This window comes from Phascolarctos cinereus, unplaced genomic scaffold, assembly GCF_003287225.1.
Source record: "Phascolarctos cinereus isolate Bilbo 61053 unplaced genomic scaffold, phaCin_HiC Scaffold_726;HRSCAF=1367, whole genome shotgun sequence".
Lineage (NCBI taxonomy): Eukaryota > Metazoa > Chordata > Mammalia > Diprotodontia > Phascolarctidae > Phascolarctos > Phascolarctos cinereus.
Window position 1 is genome coordinate 379566114 of NW_027556098.1, and position 25686 is coordinate 379591799.

Below are 25686 nucleotides of genomic sequence, written 5' to 3' on the forward strand. Positions count from 1 at the left end.
GTCAGAAAGGTTAGCCAGAACACAGTTCTAGTGCAAGAAGGATTTCCCATAGATGGTACGTTCCTTCAGAGCCATTTATTTACAGATGATATTATGCGCACTTTTATACTCTAGAACATTTCAGAGACTTCCTCAGTGAATTCTGTAATTTACAAGAGTTTGGCTTAAGTCTCAAGCAGGAAAAACCAAGTGACTGAACAAAATTAATTATCTGGACTATGATTGGCTTTTCTGTGGACAACCTAAAGGGGTGTGTGTGTGTGTGTGTGTGTGTGTGTGTGTGTGTGTGTGTGTGTGTGTGTGTGTGTGAGAGAGAGAGATATCTCCCTATTAACTGATGGTGAGCTGGGCCCATAGTGTTGTGAAATGCTTTTAACACCTGCCAGTTTCTGCTCGAAGCCAAGGTCCATCAATCCTTTTCCTTTGATACTGTGTGGCTGTAATTCATTGCACACCATAGTCTCCTAAGGGTGATAGTTTGATGTCCCCCAGAGGGCCATGGAGTGGCTCACATGGATGTCAGCAGGCTCTAACACATTAACCCAGGAGAAGCCAAGTAGAGAGAGGGTACCCTCACAGAGTTGGATGCTTGGAAAAGTAGTGGGCTGCTCCAGCAGCTGGGGCAAGGGATGTCAAGTGTTCTACTTGCATCTTTCCTTGTTGGTGTTTATGCATTGCCAAAAAACTAGACAGAAGCCTCCATCATCTTGGGTATGCCTTTTTTTTTTATTGCCAGATTTCCAGAAGGATAAGAAAAAGAGTAGCAGAGGATCAGATGGCATGTGTAGTTTATGGCCTGTTCTGTTGGAGGTCTAACCAGAATTGAAGATAATGCCTAGAAGTACGTACTTGTCTGAGTGCGGGTTATAATGCCCATCCTCAGCATTTTCCTAGCCTAATCAGCCATAGTTCTTCCACTGCTCTTCATGTGACACGCCTTATTTACCATCTTGTGTTCACTTTTTTGTTGATGCATTTCAGTATCTACCAAACATGAATTGTTTAAATCCCTCCTGTATGCCAGGTGCTATTCTTGATGCTGAGGATGCAGAGACAGAAGCGAAGGCCTCCTGTGACATTTAAGTTGGGATTTGAAGGAGCTGTTGATTCTGAGAGAGAGAGAGAGAGAGAGAGAGAGAGAGAGAGAGAGAGAGAGAGAGAGAGAGAGATGAGGAGTGGAATGCCCTTCAAGCAAGGGGAATAAGGTTTACAAATAGGCATAGAGGCAAGATGGAAGTTGTGTGGGAAGAACATCCAAAAGACCCATCTGGCTGTGCCAGAAAGGGAAGCAGAATGATGTCTAACATGGCGACGAAGGCCTCTAAGGGACACACCTAGATTCACCCTGTCAGGGAGTGGATTTGGTCACTTTGGAGGGAGCAGCTTCAGGTGAGTGATGAGGTCACCAACTGGCTTACGAGCTGAAAATTGAGTGAGATAAGAGCTAGAGGAGCACTTTGTGTAAGCCAGCTTTTTGTAAGAGCTTGACTGAGAAAAGGAGGACCGGTTATAGATTACAGCTTACGCTGGTAGGTGGCGGGCCTGTGAGTTTTTTAAAGATGAGAAAGACTTGGGTGCTCTGGTTCAGTAGCAGAGAGAAGCAGTCTATAAGGAGAGATAGAAGATGGAGTGAGAGATGATTCTGGGGGTCAGTCTGCTAGAGGAGATGCATGGGGAGGGCATCAAGGTTACCTGTAATGGGGTTGACTGTGCTAAGAGAGAGGCTACTTCTTTATCTGAGATCGGAATGTAGAAAATTCGGCTTTATGGCAAGGCATTTTGAGATGTGTAGTAGTGAGAAAGAAAGACTCATTCTATTTTCTCGAAGTGTGAGGTCAGATTTCTTCTGAGAAGTTAGGGGCTGGCATTGTGAGGGAGACTTTAGGAGGGAAGAGATTTAAAACAGCTGTTGTTGACAGTGGGAAATAAAGAATTAAATTTTCTTCAGCTGTTTTTCAGTCATGTGCAACTCTGTGACCCCTTTTGGGGTTTTCTTGACAAAGATACTGGAGTGGTTTGTCCTTTCCTTCTCCAGTTCATTTTTACAGATGAGGAACTGAGTCAGACAATGTTAAGTGACTTTTCCAGAGTCACACAGCTAGTAAGTGTCTGAGGCCAGATATGAATTCATGAAGATGAATCCTCTTGACTTCAGGCCTGACACTGTCCACTGTACCACCTAATCGCCCTAAAGAATCAAATAGGGAAGAATACTTTACGGCAGTGATTGCCCAGTTGGAATAATATAACACAAACGTATGGTAATTGACTTAAAGTCTGGCATTTTATTCAGTGTAACGCTTCCGTCATCTCCTGCCTATGCAAAGAAGAGTGGGGTGGCCACGCATTTTGATTATTTGGTTATTTGAGTTCTTCTGAGTTACATTGTCATAGTCATTGGGCAGACTGTTTTCCTGGTTCTGCTTACTTTGCAGGAGTTCATATAAGATTTCCCATGCTTTTCTGCATGCTTCATATTCATTATTTTAAAAAACAGTTATTGATATCTTTGTCTTTTCGTCAGCTAAATTTCTGTCTTTCCGGTTTCCAGAGAGCCATTCCTTATAACAAATTTCTTTTAAAAATTGCTTCAGTTTATGTCTTTCCATATTTCTTCATGTTTGTCATTTCTCATAGCCCTGCAGTATTCCATTACATTCAGTGCACAGAGCCCTGGGCCTGGAGTAAGGAAAACCTAAATTTACATATGGCCTCAGGCACCGAGTAGCTGTGTGACACTGGACAAGCCACTTCTTACTGCCTCAGTTACTTCACATATGGAATGAGGATAATGATGGTACCTCCCTCCCAGGGGTTGTTGTGAGGATCAAATGAGATGACATTTGTTAAGAGCTTCTTACAGTGCCCAACACGAAGCAGACACTGAAATACTTGTTGGCTTTCTTGTTTCCACAGTTTGTTTAATAACAAACTCCTCCAAAGAAGAAATCAAACCAAACCCATTTGCTGCTGATGTGATGGTTAAATAAGAGAGTCTCAGGGAAACAGCAAAAACACCTAATTGAGACATTAATAGCTTCAACAAAATTTTAGGCTGAGGGGGCAGGTAGGCGGTGCAGTGGATAGAACACCGGCCCTGGAGTCAGGAGGAATTGAGTTCAAATTCGGCCTTAGACACTTGACGCTCACTAGCTGTACGACTCTGGGCAAGTCACTTAACCCCAGTTGCCTTACTCTCCCCTCCCAAAAAAAATCAGGCTAAAAAATAAACCCACAAACATCAATAGCATTTTTATATAACAACAACAAAATCCAAAAGGCAAGAATAAAAATAGTTCAGTTATTCAAAATAAGTGTGGAATAGGATTCAGTTCACCAATGTACACTCAGTATTTGTATACGCTCAAGCTTAACTACAGAATATTCCTTGAAGGAATAAGGAACCACTTAAATAGTTTGAGGAGTATTCCTTGTTCACGGCTGAATGGTGCCATGGTAATAACAGTACCAGTACTGCCAAAATTCAGACTTCCAAAGGAAACTTTATGGGACTTGACATAACAATAACAAAATTCATTTGGAGGGACACATGAGTTAGCAATACCAGTGAGGAAATAATGAAAATGGTAGCAGGAATATGAGGGGGATAACATTTCCAGACCTCTGACTATATTACAGAACATCAGTAATCCAAAAAATTGGTGAAAAAACTGGAAAAGTGGATCTGTGGGGCAGATGAAACAAAGGGAAATCAGAAATAATGGAAATCTGACCCAGTATTCAGGAAACTCCAACATATAAATCACTGAGAATGGAACTTCCTATTCACTGAGAGCTACCGGGAAAACTAGAGAACAGTCTGGTAGATACTAGGCTTAGAACAGCATCTTAAACCGTATTCTACAATGAATTAAAAATGGAAAGGTGACCTGAATGTTAGAGATTGTACCATGCACAAAACTTCCTATAGCATGGTAACCTTTCATTATGTTCATCTACCACAGCTTGTGTAAAGATTCCTTTGATGGGCATCGACTTTATTTCTATTTATTGGCTGTTCCAGAAGATGTTCCTATAAACGTTTTGGTGTATGTGGGCCCCAGAGTAACATTCTAAACACCTGAGTCTGACTATGTCCCTCCCCTGTTGAATAAATGACAATGGCTCCCCGTTAATTCTAGCATCACACATAAAAACTTCTGTTTGGTCCTTGATGCCCTTCACATTTTGGCTCCAACCTATTTTTTTTAGGGTCATTATTTACGTTACTGGCCTTGATGTACTTTTTGACTTAGCTACATTGTTCTTTTTTGAGTTGGTTACATCCCGTGTTCCGTCTGTGCTCTTCATGCCTTCGCTTGGGCTGCATCTGTTGCCTGAAGCGTTCTCATTCCTCCCCTCTTCCTCTTGGAATCCCTACTTTCCTTCAAAGCTCTACTCAAGCATCACTTTGTTGTCGAGGCCTTTCCTGATGCTTGTAGCTGCTAGGACTTCTCTCCTTCCCCAAGTTAACCTGTATTTACCTGGCCTCTTTCCCCAATCCCTGGTGTCTAAAATAGTTCCCAGCCTCTAGTTCTTGCTTAATAAATGCTTGTTGATTGATTCCCAGCTCAAAATCCTGTAGGCTATTTTATAATTTTCCAAGATAGCCCTTCTTCCACACCATTCTGGATAGGTAGCTCACTTTATCACACCAGCAGTTCTCATCTTTTGGGGTTCTTAAAAGAACCCTAATCAGACACCAATAATTTTTTTCTAAAAAATGACACGTTGACAGAAATTTTTAATGTACATGACGCTGTTATACCTGCCACTTATTTATGTAGTATTTTAAGCTTTGCCAACATGTTAGAAATATGTTAGAAACGTGATCTCATTGGCTCTTCACAATAGTAGGTACTATTATTGTCCCCATTTTAAAGATTAGGAAACCAAAGCAGACAGAGGTAAAGTGACTTTGTTGGTGTCAACAAGCTAGGAAGTGTCTGAAAACAGATTCGAACTCAGGTCTTCCTGACTCCAGGCCTAGTGCTATATCCATTGAGCACGTAACTGGCTTATTATCTATGCACTTTAGACATGCCTCAGTTTGCTCCCCTGTAAAATGAGAGGGTTATATTTAAGAGGAAACTGTAAGTTCTGCTGTAGCTCTAAATCCTCTAATTGCAGCATGACTTGGTTGTTAAAGGCAGGAAATTGGATTTGTATGGGTGTGAATTTGTATACTGCCTTTAGGACTTATTGGCCATATGACAGTAGACAAGTCCCTTGACTCTTCTGTACCTTTTTTCTCATGTAAAATGAGCACATTAGTGCCCATAAAACCTAATTTACTTGGTTATCACGAAGTATTTTACAAATGTATGTCAGCTTTTACTTTTACGGTTCCCTAAAAGAGTAGATAATTCTGGTGCATAAAGATGTTAAAGAATCTTATGTCTTTAGGGTGTTTATTTTTCATTCTTACTAGATATCAAAACTGTAATGTGATCCATACTTTGTTTCTAGCTGTTTGTTGAAGTATTCCAACTTTGCTATAGATGTTGAGTTAAATGCTGTAGTTTAGCGATGTAAGTTCATAGATTCATAAAGATCTGATTGCTAATTTAGTACTTGTACTAAAAGTTTATTTCCTCACAGGTAACACAAGTAGCAAGACAACCTGGACCTCCCACCCCTTCCCCGTATTCAGCACATGAAATAAACAAGGGACATCCAAATCTTGCAGCAACCCCACCAGGACATGCGTCGTCACCTGGACTCTCACAGGTAAGTCAGGCCTTTGTGTTAGAGAAGTTGCCGGTGATGTCTGTGTTGCTCCTTGTCTTTGTTTTCTGAGCTATCTTCTTGTCTATGGCCAGTTTCTGTGAAATTATCTGCAGGCTGAGTGCCTTACACTATTGGGATGGAGCATGTGACCGTCACCCTACAGTGACCAGTGACTGTTTTGCTTCTTATTTTTAATCATCTCAAGTTTTTTTTTTTAAAGGCACAGAGATCTTTTCTTCATGGTTGGTCTTGAAAAAAGACCCGTGGCACATGCTCGTCTTATGTAAAGTAAAACTTTATAGGTTTTCACATATTGCATAAGCTATTGTACCCTTCTCTGTGGAGGTTGAAATGTCTGACCGATTTGATTGTTGTTCAGTAGTGCTGGGATTTCTCATTTTAAAAATCTGTCAAAATTATTGTAGATTAGGGCACTTTGGTACCTCTTTACTATGAGGGCAGACATAAAGCACAGAAGACCCAGAAAAAAAGGCTGTGTTTATAGTAATTTACTGTCGGATCACATGATGCCAGGAGAACCATGCTTGGGTGCATGTTTTAACTGTGGTGGGAATTAATATGTATTGATCCAAATGCAGTTTTGTTCATGTTCTTTGGGAGCACTGATGTGCTTTTGACTATTTTTGTTTTGCTTAGGAGTTAAACATCGATCCTTTCATCATAAAAATCTTGTGACACTATTTAGATCTCATGGAGATCAAAACCATGACCTTGGCTGCATCCATGTGGTACTATCATCATTTGAACTGACCTGCTATAGACCCTGTCTCCTTTATCTGTTTATGTAATGATTTTCATGTTAGGGATTTTTATGGGAATAATGCAGATTTACTTCATAGCATTTAAGTGAGCCTCCCATGTATTGCAATTTTGTTCCTTGTAAGTTGGTGGTAAGGATTAATGCTCATAGTGTATGTAAGTATGCGATCTGGAAAGGAATGTACCTGATTGAACGTTGGCTTAAGATGAGCCCTGGGGATAGTATCCCTGATAATTATTGTTAATAAAAGCCTATGTAGTGCTTACCTCTTAAAAGTTTTTTGTGAGGCTGAAGAATACAAATATTATTGCCTCCATTATGCAGATGAAAAAACAAAAGCCCACCAAGTTTTAATTACTTCCTCAAAGTTCCATTGGCATTGCTCGTTGGAAATAAGGCAAATCTGGGTCTGTTCTTTATGCTACATTATGTGGCCTAAGATTACTGTATATTTGTGTTTAAAGCCTATTCAAGCTGGAATTATTTCAATTTCAGCCTTAATGGGAGTTCTTAATGTATTCAGTGGGCTTGCCTTATTTTTTTATCAAAAATTTATTATTTATTTTTAACATTCTTTTCTTTTTAAAATGAGTTCCAAATGCTCTCCCTCCCTCACCCACTGAGGAGGCAAGGAAAATGATATCAGTAATACATGTGAAGTCATGCAAAGTATATTTCCATATTAGCCATTGTGCCAAGAAAAGAAGTAAAAAAACAAAAACTAAGTAAGAAAATTATATTTCACTTTGCACTCAGAGTCCATCAGTCCTCTCTTCGGAGATGAATAGCATTTTTTCATCATGAGTCCTTTGGAATTGTCTTGGTTCAATTAAAAAACTTCTTGAAACAATTAACAACTTTAGCAAAGTTGTAAGATATAAAATAAGCCCAAATAAATCATCAGCATTTCTATATATTACTAACAAAGCCCAGCAGCAAGAAGTAGAAAGAGAAATCCCATTTAAAATTACTGTAGACAATATAAAATATTTGGGAGTCTACCTGCCAAGACAAATCCAGGAACTGTATAAACACAATTACGAAACACACAGATAAAGTCTCAGATTTAAACAATTGGAAAAATATCGATTGTTCATGGGTAGGCTGAGCTAACATAATAAAAATGACAGTTCTACCTAAATTAATTTACTTATTGAGTGCCATGCCAGTCAGACTACCAAGAATTAATTTATTGAGTTAGAAAAAATAATAACAAAATTCATCTGGAAGAACAGAAGGTCAAAAATATCAAGGGAATTAATGGGAAAAAAATGCAAAGGAAGGTGGCCTAGCTGTACCAGATTTAAAACTATATTATAAAGTAATAATCATCAAAACTATTTGGTACTGGATAAGAAATAGAGTGGTGGATCAGTGGAATAGGCTAGGTACGTAAGACACAGTAGTCCATGACTATAGTAATCTACTGTTTGGTAAATCCAAAGACTCCAGCTTCTGGGATAAGAACTCACTATGTGACGAAAACTGCTGGGAAAGCTGTGTGGCAGAATCTAGGCACAGACCAACATCTCACACTCTTTACCAAGACAAGGTTGAAATGGGTACATGATTTAGACATCACATTAGGAGAGCAAGGAATAATTTACCTGTCAGAGCTATGGAGAAGGCAGTAATTTATGACCAAACGAGAGATAGAGAACATTATGAAATGCAAAATGGATAACTTTGAGCACATTAAATTAGAAAGTTTTTACACAAGCAAAACCAGTGCAGCCAAGATTAGAAGGAAAGCAGAAAGCTGGGAAACAAGTTTTACAGCCAGTGTGTCTGATAAAGGGCCCATTTCTAAAATAGAGAGAGAGCCGAAATTGTCCTGGATCATTTTGTTGATCGGAGTAGCTAAGTCTTTCACAGTTGATCATCGTTACAACATTGCTGTTACTGTGCACAATCATTTCATAGTTGTTCTCACTTCACTTTGCATTGGTTCATATTAGTCTTCCATGTGTTTTTCTGAAACCACCTCCCTTATCCTCTCTTATAGCACAATAGTGTTCCATCACAATCATATGCTACAAATTGTTTAGCCATTCCCCAGTTGATGGGCATCCACCCAACTTCCAAATCTTTGCTACTAAAAAAAAGCAGCTATGATTTTTGCACACTTGAGTCCTTTTCCTTTTTCTTTGATCTCTTTGAGAGAGAGACCTAGTAGTGATATTGCTGAGTCAAAGGGTATGCACAGTTTTATAGGTGTACTTCCAGATTGTTCTCTAGAGTGGTTGGACCAGTTTAGAACGACAGCAGTGTATTAGTGTCCCAGTTTTTTCATGTCATTTCTGATAGGTATGAGGTGGTGTCTCAGAGTTGTTTTAATTTGCATTTCGTTAATCAATAGTATTTTAGAGCATTTTTTCATATGATTACGATACCTTTGATTTCTTTGTTTGAAAACTGCCTGTTCATATTCTTTCACCATTTGTTAATTGGGGAATGGCCCTTCATTTTTTTTTTTAATAAATTTTATTTCATTCCCTGTATATTTGAGAAGTGAGGCCTTTATCAGAGAAACTTGCCATAAAATTTTTTGGTATTACTTCATTGCCTTTGGTACCTTTCAGCAAATTGTGGTTTTCCTGATTATCTCTTTTAATTAAGTTTGCCTTTGCTTTATCTGAGATCATGATTGCTACCCTTGCTTTTTTAAAAATTTAGCTATTAGAGTCCACTCCAGACCTTTATTTTAACTCTGTGTGTCTTTCTGATTCAAATGTGTCTCTTGTCCATTCTGCTATTTGCTTCCATTTTATGAGTAAGCTTATCCCGTTTCACATTCACAGTTTATGATTACTAAGTGTGTATTTTCCTTCATCCTGTTTTTGATTTATCCTCCTTTCTCTCTTTTTATCCTGTCCTCAAAAGTCTGTTTTGCTTTTGACTGCTATGTCCCTTAATCCATCTTCCCACTTAACCTCCCCCCTCCAATATCTCTTCTCCCTTTCCCCTTCTAACTCCTTTTTGGGTAAGTTAGATTTCTATACCCAAAAGTGTGTGTGTGTGTGTGTTTTCTTCCCTCTTTGAACCAATTCCAATGAGACTGAGGTTCAAGCACTGCTTGCCACTCCCCATCCCCATTTCCTCCTTTATTATAAAAGTTTTTCCTTGCCATGCCTGTTTTATGTGAGAAAATTTTCTCCATTCTGCCTTTCCCTTCTCCCAGTGCATCCCTCTTTCTCACCCTTCATTTTTTTTGGGGGGGATGGGGGGCGGCAATCATAACGTAGTCAGCTCCCTCACACCTTCTATCTACGTAAACTTCTAATTGCCCTAATAATGATAAGGTTCTTGGGAATTACATGTATTACATTCTCATATAGTAATGTAAATGGTTTAACTTTCTTGATTATCTTATGATCACTCTTTCACTTTCCCTTTTTATTCTTGAGCCTTGTATTTCAATGTCACATTTTCTGTTCATCTCAGATGTTTTCATCAGGAATGCTCAAAAGTCTTCTATTTCATTAAATGTCTATTTTTTCATTTGAAGGAATGTTCTCGGTTTTGCTCAGTTATTTTTGGTTGTGGTCCTAGTTCCTTTGCTTTCCAGAATATTATATTCCAAGCCCATGGCTCCTTTAGCATGGAAGCTGCTAAATCTTGTGTGATCCTGCCTGTGGCTTCATGGTATTTGAATTTTTTCCTTTTGGGTGCTTGCAATATTTTCTCTTTGACCTGGGAGCTCTGGAGTTTGGCTGTAATATTCATATTGGGATCTCTTTCATAAGGTAATCGGTGGATTCTTTCAATTTCTATTTTACCTTCTAGTTTTGGGGACAGTTTTCCTTGATAACTTCTTGAAATATGATGTCTGGCCTCCTCTTTTGATTGTGGCTTTCAAGTAGTCCAGTACTTTTAAAATTATCTTTCCTGGATCTATTTTCTAGGTCAGTTGTCTCTCCATGGAGAAATTTCACATTTAAAAAAATTTTTAATTCATTTGACTTTGTTTAATTGTTTCTTGGTGTCTCATGGAGCCAATAGCTTTCATTTGTCCAATTCTAATTTTTAAAGAATTATTTTCTTCCATGTACTTTTGTATTTCTTTTTCTTTTTGGCCAATTCTGCTTTTTTAAGGAGTTCTTTTCTTCAGTGAATTTTTGTGTCTGTTTTACCATTAGGTCAATTCTGTTTTTTTAAGTAGTTATTTTCTTAAAAAAATTTTTTTGGCTCCTCTTTTACCAAGATGTTAATTCTTGTTTCATAATTTTCTTATGTCACTTTCATTTCTTTTCCTAATTTTTCCTCTACTCCTTTTATCTCTTTCTTTAGCTCTTCCAAGAATTCTTGTTGAGTTTGGGTTGAATTAGCATTTTTCTTTGAGACTTTGCATATAGCTGGTTGTCTGCTTTTGAATTCATATTTTGGTCTTGCCTTCCACTGTGGTCACTTCTTTTGGTCTGATTCTTTCTTTGTTTGCTCATTTTTCCAGCCTGTTTCTTGACTTTGAGCTGTATGTTAAAGATGAGCTCTGCTCACATGGGGGTGAGGAGGCGCTGTGTCAGGCTTTTTTGTGCCGCTGTGTTCAGAGCCAGTTCTGAGGGTCTGCGAGTTTTTGGTATTTCCAAGATGGGGCAGTCTGGGGAGGGATGTGGTCCCTGCTCTCCTGGTCTGTGCTTTGGTCTTTACCCAGGAAGGGCCCCCCTACTCCCCTGCAGCCACAACCCCTGTGGCCCTCTAGGTCCTCAAGTGTGCCCCATTCACTGAATCCAAACTTCACAGAACAAATTCCATTAATAAAAGGAATTTGTTCTGTAAGACTTGGACGTAGGCAGAAGGCTCCATCCAAGGACCTAGAAGGTCACCTGTGGCCTTACGGTCACGGGTTCCCCACCGCTCTTCTTGGTGCTAGAACTCTGACAAGGTCCCTTGCTCTCCTGCAGCCACAAATATTAGCATTTCTCTCCATCCAGGAACTGTTACCAGGGTCCCTGCTCCCTTGTGACCCACCAGAAGCATTCCTCTCTGCCCTGGAACTGCAGGCAAGGACTGCTTATGAGCAGCGGAATTCCCAATCAGTGCCAGCTGCACCCAGGGCCAGCTGCAGGATTCCCTGACCAGTTTTCCAGCTTCCAGCCCCCTTTACTGTCTCTGGGCTGAAAGCCCCTGAAGCTGCTGCTGCTGCTCCTGCCATGGCCACTGTTGCGGCTGCCTCCAAGGCCCACTGCTGGTGCTGTCTGGGATGGCCTGCACCTCAGTGTCATATACCTCTCCTACCAGCTTCCTAACTTAGCTTGGGCTGGAATGTCTTATGCTGACCTGTGTATAAAGAAAAGTTTCAAATTCTCAGATTCAAATAGTGCTTTAAGGATAACGAAGCTACTTTCTCAGGACTGCCTTGTGAGGTAGGCAGCATGTATATTTCCTTTCTTTTATAGAGAGAAGGGAGTCCCTAAGGGCTAAACTGCTTCAAATCTGCCCCTTGGCCAGGCTGCCAAAGTGATTTTCCTAAAGCATAGGTTTGATCATGTCACTGTGCTGTCCCTGCGCCCCCCCTCCCCCCAAATAAATGACCTGTTAGTAGTTCCCCATTACCTTCAGGATCAAAGAGAAAATGCTCTGTTGGGCATTTAAAGCCATTTCTACCTTGGCCCCTTCTTACCATTCTAGGCTTCCTTCACTTGCCTCCCTTCTGTGTACTGGGTGGTCTGGCAGCTCTGGCCTCCTCTCAGTGCCTGGCACAGGACATTTCATCTCCCTGGGCTGTGCATTTCTGCTGGCTCTCTATTCCCCACGTCTGGGATGCTCTCATTCCTTGATTCTGCCTTTTATTTGCCTTGGCTTCCTCTGTGGCTTAGCTTACATCTCACCAGAGCTTTCTCTTTTTGCCTTCACTGCCTGTGCTTTTGTCTGGGATTCCTTTCCATTTACACTGCATGTATCCGGCATGTGTAGCGTGATTTTGATGTTGTCTCTCCCATTAGAATGTGAGCTTCTTGACGATAGGTGCTAGTCTTTCTTACTGTACCCAGTGTTTGGGGCAGCGGTGGCACGTATAAGCAATTAATGTTTGTTGACTGATTTGATTATGTTTACATATGGAAAAAGTGGTAGAGTCTAAATTAGTTTCTCTGATGCCAATTTCAGTGACTTTTCTTTATCCTCTCATTGCCTATAACAACCAAGTGACACAGCTCTTGGGATGTGATGAGAGTTAGGCAGACTTAGGCTGAGGTGCCACAAGCCATTGTGGCCCGCTTTCTCTTTCTGTCCCAACTTATGGCAGAACTTTTCATTCTGGCCTGACCCGTTTTTGCGTCAATGCTCCATTTTTACTGACACTCCAAGTCCTACCAATAATTAGTATCTGGGAGTTCCTGCCTACGTTCCCCCAACCTAGCCAGAAAAGTAGGTAAGTCTGTTCACAAACCAGTCTATTCCAAATATATTTAAGGGTTAATTGTTTAAAGACAGTGATGGAGATGTAGCTGTCCCTCCCTTCTTTGTACTTCTCAGACTCACTCATTTCCTACCAGTGTGAGTGGATAAGTGATGGATTTCATTCTTAGGAGTTTTGGAGGGATCTATGTCTTTTACACAACAAAGGGACTTTCTTTCCCCTCCAGGTAAAGCCATTCATTACTTTTCCCTGAAGTGAGACCTGTACATGGAGAGAGAAGTGTTATGGGTATATTTTGTTCCTGGAAGGAGCAGGTGGATACTAATGGTTAACTCTGGAGGCGTAGAACTGTTCAGTGAAACCAAAGGGAAAAGAAATTCTTTCTCTGCATTCTTGATGGGGCATCTCTTTCAGTGCTTGAAATCTTCTCATACTGCTGCTTTTATCAAAGGCAATGCTTACACTGGGTTTTGTATCAAGATTCTCATTGCTGGCTCTTTGAACCTTTTATAATTCTGAAAGGAAGACAAGTTAAAGAAAAGCAAATTGTATTGCTTTTAAGTTTAGTAAAGGAAAAAATGAGGCTCTGCCCTGTTTTTATTTGTTAATCAGGAAAAAAATGTGTCTGTTCCCCAAAGGAAAGAATTGGGAAGCAGTATAATGTTTGTCTTCATGCTTCCAGGTTTCCCTTTGGTCTTCTTCTGTTTCCCTCTTTCATGATGCTTCCAACTTCATCTTCCTAATGCCCTTGCCCAACACAAGTTCTTCAAGTAAAACAGAAAACCATCTATTTAGAGATGAGATTAATTCATTATGAATTAAATTCAGCAAACATTATTAAAATCTTACCAGTCTGGAAAGACTCACAGACAAGTAGGACAGCTTTGAATAATACGTGTTGAATTTATTATACACATAAAAAGAAAAGTGAACTTTTACAGTTTCATGTATGGTCTTTTCCTTCTGCTCTATAATAGATATGGAAATGTTCATTTTATGTGGAATTTAAGTTCAGAAGAAAACAGCAAAATTTAAAAAAGGGCCTACCTATAAGTCAAACAAAGGCAAAAACAAAGAATTCCTTGCCTTCAGAGAGATTTTATTTTACTGTGGCATAGGTTGTCTTTGCAGATTTAGTCCGTACGAGGCAATTTGAGGAGCATTTAGTAACACTGACAAGTGCAGGCTTGAAGTCCCTGACCTGAAGTTTGAATAGTAATGTTATTCAAGGGTATCCCTGTCAGGCATAAAGGGCAACCATTTTAAGCTAGAGGTGGCAGATGGAGTTTTGTTAAGGCGGAATTGCAGAGGGATTGACTGGGAAGCCAGAAGACCAATTAGAAAAGCTGTTACTTTGTAAAAGGACCTGAATTTGGGGGGTGCCTCTGTGAGTGGAGAAATGCTGAGAGATGTTTGAAGGTTGGGGAAGAAACGTCAGCAGAAGTTGATACATGATTGGGAAGCTGGGGAGTAGCTGCAGTCAGGGATGGCTCAGATTACGAATGTGGCTGACAAGGAGAAAGGTGATGCCGTCCTCCACAGAAACAGTGTGTGAGGAGCAGTTTATTTAGAGGCGAGGCTTCTGAGTCTTGTTTGGGACCTACTGCATTGGAGATGATCTGGCAAGCAGTCGTCTTTGGAGATAAGAGTTCGGAGATTCTGAGGTGCTGATTTTGAAGCTCTCTTCCTAGAGATGGTAATTTATGTGTTCAGAGCTGATAATCTTCTCAGCCCTGAGAATATGCAGGAGAATGATGGCAGTGACAGAGCCCTGGGTTACATGTTTGCTTTGGAGTAAGGAGATGGAGTACCCCATTTCCCAGGTCAGACAGCAGACCCAGTCAGTTGAGAGCTGGAGGAGATGGACCAGGGAGGAGAGATTGCTCAGGAAGGGGCATCAGGGTGACCAGAGATGTCAGATTCACAAGGGGAGGTTGGAGAGATGGTTCCTGGAAATAGTTCATTTTGCCTCCTTCCCAGGTTCTATTGATTTTAAAAGAAGTAATTTTAAATACTTGAGCCAGTTCAGTACAGTCCAGTTCAGCCAGCATTTATTAAATGCCTTGGGTATGCAAGGGAGTACAACAGATGCATAGGGAAGTGTTGACATGTGAGGAGGGAAAGAGCTCAGCTGTCTCCGGGAAGCAGAGAGAGCTCCCTGTAAGAGGTGGAGCAGAGGGTTGACCTGAGTCAGGGATTCTCAAAGATAGAGCTGAAGCTGTACATACATCGAAAGGGGGCAGTAGGGCCCATCTCATGGGGTTTGATTTTTTGCAATGAGATTAGACATGTGTGAGGCGGAGAGAAAAGCCCTGCTGGTTTTGTTAATGTTCATTACAACTCCCCTCTTAGTTGTGGAGATTTAAGAGAAAGGTTTTGCTTCCATCCAGGGAAGTATTCTAACTTCCGGAACCATTTACTTCGTAGGTTAATTACAATTTCTTCCCCGCATGTGCACACATTCTTCCTCATTACCTTTGTGATTCTGTATTTATAGCAAGGGAAATCTGCTTCTCATTAGTAATTTTGTACTAAGAGTTAGTTGCAAAATTCTGAATTTTTAGATTTCATTTTGGTCTTGACATTTTCGATTTTGATAAAGACCACCTTACTTTATATATTTCATAGGTGACTTCCTTAGAAACAGCTTCTTTAGTTGTAACCCTTAAGTATTCTCTCCTTCCCACTCCCTCCACCCCTTTCTTTTTAGCTCGAGTACAAACACGCTTGAAGAAATCTAAGGCAGAATCTATCTTAATTTATCTTTGTAGTCACAGCACCTTCAAATATAAGGCCATTAACAAATGTTTGGATTGAATTGTAGCTCAGATAATAAAAGTGTGAAAAATTTCAATATAGCATAACATTTGTTTAGTTCCATGTAGTTTATCCTAGTTAAGTGTGACATTTTTATGTACTTTTTTTTTTTGGCTAGGCAATGGGGTTGAAGTGACTTACCCAGGGTCACACAACTAATAAATGGTATGTGTCTGAGGCCGGATTTGAACTCAGGTCCTCCTGAGTCCAGGGTCGGTGCTCTAGCCATTGTGCCACCTAGCTGACCCTGTACTTGTTTTTTATAAACAAATAACAAATGACCTTTGCTCTCATGTAATACTTCAAAAAATAGATATTTCTTTGAGTCATTAACCTCTTGGATTTCAGAATGATTCCATTCACACTATGTGTTTAGGATATTTCTCATTCCTTTTGTTTGCTGAGATAAAATAAACAGTGAATAGCCAAACTGTATCAAATATCTGAGGCCTGAATGAGACCTCCAGTCCCTTAAACCTTCAGTACTTTCTTAGGCCATTATCTTGTCTCTGATTTCACCTTCCTCCCTCTCCAATCTCAGCCTGTTAGCCATTTCAGATCTTCAGTGCCCTTGATCTTTTACCCTCTTGTCCTGTTGCTCACCTCTTGCCAAACCTTAGTACTGGATTATACCTGCTATCAGCCTCCTGCTTCTACTCATAAACTGCTGAAGTCAGCTGGAAGAATCTGACAACTTGAAGCTGACTAGATAAATTAAAAAAGTGTATTGTTTCACTTTAAGTGCCCCTCACTGGAGCAAGGCAGTCCTTTTATTGCTCCCCAGTTCATTCTGTTTCACTCCTTACAGAAGGTGTTCTAAACCTTTTCTTTCCTGACCTTTTTTCTGCTTTTATTACTATACTAATTATTTTTACTATGTTTATTTATGATTTATTACATTTGTACTTTTTCTATGTTGGACTGAACTCTGCTGGCCTTCACTAAGTAACCTTTTTACTTTTGAAATTCTCTCAGCTGAAGTTTTCTAGACAGTCCAAATTGTATTGGCTTCAGTGTAATGACCCCCCACCCCCACCCACAATCCATTTCCTGCTCCCAGGAACTCAGTATTGACTCACCATTTTCTTCTCTTCAACTCCTCTCTTTACGCTGGGGGACTTTAATATCCACATAGATGCTCCCTCAAACTTCCTAGCTTCTTGGTTCCTAAGACTCTTTAAATCCCATGACCTACTCCTTACTTCCCCTCAGCCACACACTAGATCTGTAAGTGTTCTGCTTGGCTAATTGGAAACTCTTACTTACCCAATCTGGCAATAATGTTCTGTCATTCTATGTCTTTCTATGCTTTACTCTTTCTAAACCTATTCTTCACCTTTATCAAAACCTTTAATCCCTCTCTTCCTCAGTACTTTCTCAGACCATTGCCTGTGATCCGACTTCACTTTTCTCCCACTCCAGTCATAAGGCAGTACTTGATTTCAATTCTGTACTGTTTATCTTGTGCTCTTGAATCTTATTCCCCTTTGTCCTTGCCAAACCCCAGCCCTGGAGTAATTCTCTTCTCTCCCCCCCCCCCCCATCTGCCTCCTCTGCTTCTTTCTTACAAGTTGCGGAATAGATCTGGAAGAAATCTCACAACTGCGTAAATTACAAATTTATATTTTCCACTTGGTCCAAACTTCAGTGAGGTAGTCTTTTCATTCTTCCCTAATTGATTCCTTTTTTTGCTCCCCATGGAAATAATAATTTTCTTTATTTGGGAAAATAAACCTTCTTTTCCCTAATAAAGCCTCTTATACTTCCCCCTTCCTTTTCCTTTTGTAAGGACCTTGCCTTTTACTTTAGTGAGAAAATTGAAATCATTTGATATGAGATTCTCTGGCCATTCCCTTCAGTCCGGAACCTCTTGACATATTGTCTTATTCTCTCCAGTCTGTATCCCATTCTTTGATAAAGAGCTAGTCTTTCTGCTTGATAAGGCCAGCCCCTCCCTCTTGAGGTGTACTTGATCCCATCTCTTCCTGTCTTCTTCAGTAGATTACATCCTTAGTTAATCCCTTTCCTTTTCAAATCTTCAGCAAGTCAAGTCAGCAGGCATTTTTTTTGAGTTAATCCTCATTTAACATCCTTTATTTGTTTGTTTATTTTGGCTAGGCAGTGGAGTTAAGTGACTTGCCCAGGGTCACACAGCTAGTAAAGTGTTATGTGTCAGAGGCTGGATTTGAACTCAGGTTCTCTCCACTACGCCACCTAGCTACCCCAACAAGCGTTTTTTAAGGGCCTGCTATGTACAGGCCCCTGTTCTCAAGGAGCTCACAGTCTAATGGGGAGTGGGAGGAGGGGGGGGAAGAGAGAACATGCAAACAATTATGTACAAACAAGCTGTATATACACACTGGAGATAATCAATAGAGAGAAAGCAGTAGCATTAAGGGGGATCAGGAAAGGCTTTTTTGGTAGGGCATGGGATTTTAGCTGGAACTTGAGGGAAGCCAAAGACTGAGAGGAAGAGAATTCTTGCCATGGGGCAGACAGTTAAAATGCTCAGCATTGGAAGATATGGTATGTTCAAGAAACAGCAAGAAGGCTAGTGTCACTAGATCTTTGAATGCACAGAAGGGAGGAAGGGACACAAGGACGGGACAGATAAGAAAGGGACTGGTTAGGATGGGCTTTAGAAGCCAGGTAGAGGATTTTCTTTTGGGTCCTAGAGACAATAGGGAACCACTAGAGTTTGCGGAATGGGGGAGTGACGTGGCCAGAACCACAGTTCAGGAAGATTCCTTTGTAGCAGAGTGGGGAGTAGACTGAGCAGGCTGCTACACAGGTCTAGGTATGAGGTGGTGAGAGCCTGCCCTTGGGTGAAGTGTCAGAGGACAAGGGCTGTAGAGGAAAGCTATTAGGGATTTCATTATAAATTGACAGCCTTAGCAACATTTGACATGGTTATCCTCTGCACCTGGATTTTCATTTTTCTCTTGAGTTTTCAGGGTACTCCTCTCACCTGGTTTGCCTCTTACCTGTCTGGCTGCTATTTAGCAGCCGCTTTTTGGGTTCTCATCATCCATATCACCATCCTTAACTGTGGGTATTTCCTAGTATTCTACCCTAGCTTCTCAAACTCTTTTCTCCTTCTACACGTGATTTTCTTAACCTTTTTTTTTGTGTGTGTCATGGAACCCTTTGAATGTCTGTGGAAGCTTAGAAACTGCTTTTCGAGATAATTTTTTAAAGTCCATAATTTAAAAAATGTTAAGTTTTATTTAGAGATTAATAAACATAGAGTTGTAATTTTTTGTTCCTTCATCCATATTCTCTGTCCCTCCCTCTGAAATCTATCCATTTCCAGGTTGCAGATCCCAGGATTCCAGGTTCAGAAACCTGTTCTACACTCTCTCTTTTGGTAAGTCCATGAGCTCTCACATATTTAATTCTCATCTCTAAGCAGATGATTCATAGAGTTACATATACATGCTGACTCTTTTCTCACTGATTGCCCATTGGATATTTTGGATTGGTTGTCTTATCGACATCTCTAATTCAGCATGTCCAAAATTGACTGCATTATGTTTCTCCACAAACCCTCTCCTTTTCTAAACTTCCTTGTTTCCAGTTTCCCAAGTTGGTAACCATTGTTTTATCCTGGACTCCCCTCTCTCTCCTTCACCCTACATATCTAGTCAGCTCCCAAGTCTTGCTATTTCTACCTTCACAAGATCTTCTGAATTCAGCCCCCTTTTTCTCAGTCATGCAGTTCCCACCTTAGTTCAGGCCCTCACTATTTTTCTTTCCTAGATTATCATAACCAGTTTCTTCACTTGGTCATCCTGTCTGAAGGCTCCTCTCATTATACAGTCTGTCCTCCATACACACTGCTTATTTTTCATAAGTGTAGGCCTGACTGTGTCACTCCCTGAGTTAGTCTACTCCAGTGAATCTTCTCTATGATCAAATATAAACTGTTTTGTTTAGCTTTAAAGCCCTTCACATGCTGGCCCCAACTTCTCTTTCCATTTTTATTGGCCATTATACCCTGTCTCAGACTCTCTGAGCCAACCAAACCAGCCATCATTCTGTTCCTCACACCTGCCCAACACTTTGAGCCTTTGCCCTGGCTGGCCCACATGCCTATCATGTACCTCCTTCTCACCTTTTACCTCATAGTTAAGACACAGCACTAGCACCCCCAGCTATTAGTGCCCTCCTTCCAAAATGACCTTTTGTTTACTTTGCATGTATTTGTATTTATTCACTTTATGTTTATGTTGTTTATGTTGTTAATGTTTATATGTGTACCTTTTGTCTTCCCAATTAGAATGTAAGCCCCTTGCAGGTAGGAATTCTTTCATTTTTCATACTTGTATTCTCAGCACCAAGGACAGATCCTGACACAATAAATTTTGGTGAATTCACTGGCATAAGATTAATGTCAATGTTATGAGATTTTTTTAAAATTTGGTTTCCTATGTATGTACTGTGCTTTCAGGTATATCATTAGAGCCATGGTGCATAATAATTTGCACATAAAACTCAATTTTCTTACATTGGAATCTATTTAACAGTAAACTGGGTTCTGTGTGTACCGTCTTTCAAGCGAACTCGTTTCTTATTGGAGTGTATAGCAAAGATGTCAGGTCTTGCCTGACTGCTGCTTTCTTCCGGTTAGTCTCATTAGTTTGAGTGAGAGTGAAATCTAAAAACTCTTTTTTTCCCCCATTTTAGGGATTAGAACAATATTTCATGAAGCACCTGTGTACAGAAATTATAGAAGTTACTCATAGGTTTAATTGCTGTCTACAGAAATTACCCGTAGGTCACTTAATCCTCTTCCTCCTCTATAAAATGATCTGGAGAAGGAAATGGCAAACCACTCCAGTGTCTTTGCCAACAAAGCCCTGAATGGAGTCACGGAGAGTTGAGCACGACTGAAAATGACTGGACAACTTAACTTCGTGGCCACTCTTGCTCTCGCTGTCTTCCCCCTCTTCCCCCCAACAAACTTCATCAGTTTAGGCAAACGAGATTTTGGACTTTTCTTATTGATTGTATTTCCACTGGAGATTGGTACCTTCTCTCTGATTTATAGTCTTTAAAGAGTTGCAAGTTACATAGCGTAATAAAGACCATATGTTACAGAGGTGAAATTTGTACCCAAATCTTCCTCTTTAGATCAACTTCCCGCATAAACCACACTGCTCCATATATTAGCTAGCAATTCAGCACATAAGCCCAGTATTTATATTTTTTTTCTCCTTGTTGTTTCCCATGATTCTATTGATATTTTCTCTTTTGTGTTTTTTCAATCATTCTTACCTCTTTACAATGTGTAAACTATAGCCCAAATATCTCTTCTTTGTAATAATGATAGCTAAACATTTGTATACTGCTCAGTTTGCGAGCCAGGCATTGTGCTAAGTGTTTTGCAATCATCATCTGATTTGATCCTTACAGCAACCTTGTGGGGAAGGTGCTGTTATGATCCTCACTTTACAGATAAGGAAAGTGAGGCAAACAGTTGAAGTGATAGCTAGTGTCTTGCTGATTGCAGCTTTCTGCAGTGTGGCACCATGTAGCTGCTCTTCCATCAATGCCTGTGCTGCCAACATCTCCCTGCTGTTGGAAAGACATTTGTACCGGTTTATCAGCAAGGCAGCTAGGTGGTTAGTGTTAGACCTAGTTAGGAAGACCTTGGATAAGTGTAGGGTGCTCAACTTGGTGCCAGGAAGACCCGAGTTTGAATTCTGCCTCAGACATTTACTGGCCATATGCTCCTGGGTAAGTCATTTAACCTCTTTGGACCTCATTTTCCTCATCTGTGAAATAAAGGAGTTGGACTTAATTGCTTTTAAAGTCTCTTCCAACTCTTAAGTCTATGATCCTATTCAGTTTTTACTGGAGCCATGCAGCCAAACATAGACATTTTCAACTGAAATTCTAGACTATGTTTTCTATGTTAGGGATCTTAGCATTTTAAAATTTCACCTAAACTAAAGCAAAAGATCTTTTGACAAAGCTCACAGCATTGATTGATTATCAAAGGAAGGAGTCAGACTTGATCATATTTTCATAAATGATGCTTTTAACCCTCATTATTAAACTTTATGTTCTTCAGTCAGTTGCTTATTTGTCCTTGAAGCAGGGTGAATTTTTTTTTTTAATCAGCATTCCCTTTCTAGTGGATGAAACAAAGATGAAGGAGAGGCAGGATATTGTTCTGTAGTTGAATTTTGTCTCTTTCAAACCAGCTGTCTTCTTCTGGGTCTATTTTCACAGACTCTCTATACTTTCTGTGTGTACTATCTTCTTCATTTAATCATTTCCCTTAAGGGATCATAAAAACCTTTCAGCATTTTCATGGCAAGCTTACCTCTTGAGAATTTCACACTTCAATTATTTCAAATTGCTTTTGAAGAGAAAGTCACATAAACATTACTGGCCTATTTTTAACTCACACGTGAGATTCAAATTTCTCAGATTTTTGGAGTCAGAAGGTCACAAAGTGATCACTCCTTCATCCCTACATGTTATTGTATGCCTTTGTAAGAAAGTGGTTAGGGAAAGAAGAATCAAGTTAAATCCTGAGTCTAATCAAGGTAAAGACTTAAAAATGTAACTGACTCATTTTACTTGGATTAGTTTACAGTGAGTTGGTGTTTCCTGAGAATTTTTATTTTTGGTTTGGAATTCTGAGGGTATTGATTGTGTTAGTCTTGATGACATGTAGAGCTATGAAAGACAATGAATAAGAAGTACCATATAAGAATAGAGATAATGACTTCAAGTCATTGTCATGCCCAGAATCCTATGGTAGGCTGCTGACTATCTAAAGCCAATCTGGATATAATTTCATTGGCAAGTTTAACAGTAGGTAAAAATGGACAAGTCTGATGATTTTTCTCTAATAATTTTTTTTTTAACTACAGTGGTTCTCAACCGTCTATACTCTTAAAAAATTTATTGAGAACTCCCCTCCCCAAAGAGCTCTTTTTCATGTGGGTTATAGCAGAAATTAAAATGTTTAATTATCATTAAGAAAATGGACTCCTTGATTTTGTGGACTCCTTGAAAGAGGCTCCTCGCAGTACATTTCGATAACCACTTCTTTCCTATGCCATGCACTTTGTAGAGAGCCAAGTATAGTGTCAAGGAAATTTCCTTGAGACCTCCATCTTCTTCTAGGTCCCAATACCAGGTTTTGGCCTACCAACCTTGTGGTTGCTTTCTAATTGGTAACTAAATCAATGGCTGTTTGAATAGAATCACAGAATTTGAGTTGGACACCCCCAATTGCTGGTAGTTTCTGTCCAAAATCACCTTGTAGCTATTTTGTATACAAGCTTACCTTGTTTTATTGCACTTTGCTTTATTGCACTTTGCAGATGTTTCTTTCTTTCTTTCTTTCTTTCTTTCTTTCTTTCTTTCTTTCTTCTTTCTTTCTTTCTTTCTTTCTTTCTTTCTTTCTTTCAACGAATTGAAAGTTTGTGGCAAGCCTGTGTTCAAGTCTACTGGTGCCATTTTTCCAACAACATGTGTCTCTGTGTCACATTTTGGTAATTTTCACAGTATTTAAAACTTTTTCGTTATTATTATATCTGTTACGATGATCTTTGATGTTACTATTGTAATTACTTTGGGCCATCATGAACTACACCCATATAAGATGGTGAACTTAGTGAATAAACATGTTTGTTCTAACTTCTCCACCTACTGGCCCTTCCCCCTTCTCTCTCCCTCTTCTGGCCCCCTGTTCCCTGAGACACAACAGTATTGAAATTAGACCAGTTAATAACCCTACAGTGGCCTCTCAATGTTCAAGTGAAAGGAGGAGTCAATTGATGTGACAAACTTCATTGTTGTCTTACTTTAAAAAATTGCCACAGCCACCCAAATCTTCAGCAGCCACCACCTTGGTCAGTCGACAGACATCAACATTGAGGCAAGACCCTCCATCAGCAAAAAGATTATGACTCACTGAAGGCTCAGGTGATGGTTAGCATTTTTTGTCAATAAAGTAGTTTTTGAAATTTAATTTTTTTGGGGTTACATTTTAGGTTCCAAACTGTCTCTATCCCTTCCTCCTAACCCTGCCCTAGAGAAGGCCATCATTTTAGACAGACAGACAGACACCATAATACGTCTACTTCTCTCAATCAGTTCTCTGGAGGTGCATAGCATCTTCTTTCATTGGTCCTTTGTAGTTGATTTGAATATTTATCATATTCAGAATAGGTAAGTTGTTCACAGTTATTCTTTGAATAGTATTGCTGTTACTGTAGACAGCGTTCTTTTGGTGCTGCTCATTTCACTCTTCCTTATTTCATTGCCCTGCTCAGGCTTTCTTACAGCATGGTAGAATTCCATTAAAATCATGGACCGCAGCTTGTACAGCCATTCCCTCGTTGATGGGCACCCCCTCAATTTCTAGTTCTTTGCCACCACAAAGAGAACTGTGATAAGTATTTTTGTACAAATAGGTCCTTTGCCCTTTCTTGGAGAGGGTGGGGGAAGTTCTTTGGGATATAGACCTAGTAGAGGTATTGCTGAATCAAAGGGGGTACACAGTTTTGTAACTCTTTGGGCATGGTCCAAATCGCTCTCCACGATGGTTCAACTAGTTTACAGTTCCACCAGCAGCGCATTCGAGTCCCAGTTTTCTCATATCCCTTCCAACATCCATCGTTTTCCTTTTCCATCGGATTTGCCCATCTGATAGGTCTGAGGTGGTACCTCAGAATTGTTTTAATTTGCATTTCTCTAATCAATAGGGACTTAGAGAATTTTTTTCATATAAATAGCTTTTATATAAATAGCTTTTATTTGTCTAAAAACTGTGTGTTCAAATCTTTTGACTCTTTATCTGTTGAGGAGTGACTTGTATTCTTATAAGTTTGACTCAGTTCTCTATGTATTTGAGAAATGAGGCTTTTATCAGAGACACTTGCTTTAAAATCCTCCACCTCCCCCCCTTCCCCGTAGATTTCTGCTTTCTTTCTAGGCTTGGTTGCATTGGTTTTGTATATGCAAAAACTTTTAGAATTTAATATAATCAAAATTATCCATTATACATCTCATAATGCTTTCTCTTATTTACTTGTAAATTCTTCCCTTATCTGTAGACCTGACAGGTAAACTATTCCATGCTCCTCTAATTTATTTATGGTGTCACCCTTTATGTCTAAATTGTAGGCCTGTTTTGATCTTCTCTTGGTAAATGGTGTGAAATGCTGATCTGTACTTAGTTTCTGCTGTACTATTTTCCAATTTTCCCAGCAGTTTTTGTCAGATAGTAAGTTTCTGTACCAAAAGCTTGGACTTTGGGTTTATTAAACACTAGATTAATGTGTTCATTTACTGCAGTGTAACTAATCTATTTCACTGATCCACTACTATTTTTTTTTTTGAGTGAGGCAATTGGGGTTCAGTGACTTGCTCAGAGTCACACAGCTAGTGCGTATCATGTGTCTGAGGCTGGATTTGAACTCAGATCCTCCTGACTTCAGGGCCGGTGCTCTATCCACTGTGCCAGCTAGCTCCCCCCCCCCCAATTTCTCAGCCAGTACCAGATTGTTTTGATGTTTACTACTTTATAATAAAGTTTGAGATCTCTCCTATGCCTAGGTCATCTTTCTTCACGTTTTTTCATTGATTCCCACCAACAATTTAGCAGTGTTTTCTTTCTGTAGTCTCTCCAGTGTGGACTCTTCTTGTCTTTTGTTGTCTTTGCCAGTTTGTTGCATGTGAGAAAGTCTCTGGATTGTATTTCTCAGGTATCCGGAATTTGTAGCATTCTTAATGTTTTGTATTTGAAGCTCTTCACAACCTGGCCCTAACCTATTTTTCTATCCATATTACACATCGCTTACTTTTGTGCATCTAATAAATAGTCCAGTCAGAGGGACCTTCTTAACTGCCCTAATATGTGAAGCTACAACTTGAGTCTCTCTGCCTTTTGCCCTGGTTGTCTTTGCTTCCTGGGATGTGGGCCTTCCTCACCTCCGATCTTAGAATCCCTCTTTTTCTTCAAAAGGCCATTTTA

The 25686-nt window shown here is 39.8% G+C and overlaps 1 protein-coding gene across 19 annotated transcripts in view; it reads left to right on the forward strand.

The window, feature by feature from the left end:
* The window catches only part of EIF4G3 (eukaryotic translation initiation factor 4 gamma 3), a 366388-nt gene that overhangs the window by 117533 nt on the left and 223169 nt on the right, over nt 1–25686 (forward strand). For 16 of the 19 annotated variants that reach the window (XM_078145637.1, XM_078145635.1, XM_078145636.1 and 13 more), the window contains 2 exons: nt 5602–5730; nt 19000–19053. Coding sequence is in view for 1 of the 19 variants with exons in the window: in XM_078145634.1 (XP_078001760.1) it covers nt 5602–5730; nt 19000–19053 (183 nt within the window). In the remaining 18 variants the exon portion in view is untranslated. The remainder of the gene's footprint in view (nt 1–5601; nt 5731–18999; nt 19054–25686) is intronic. The other 3 variants (XM_078145624.1, XM_078145625.1, XM_020973178.2) reach the window with 1 other exon arrangement.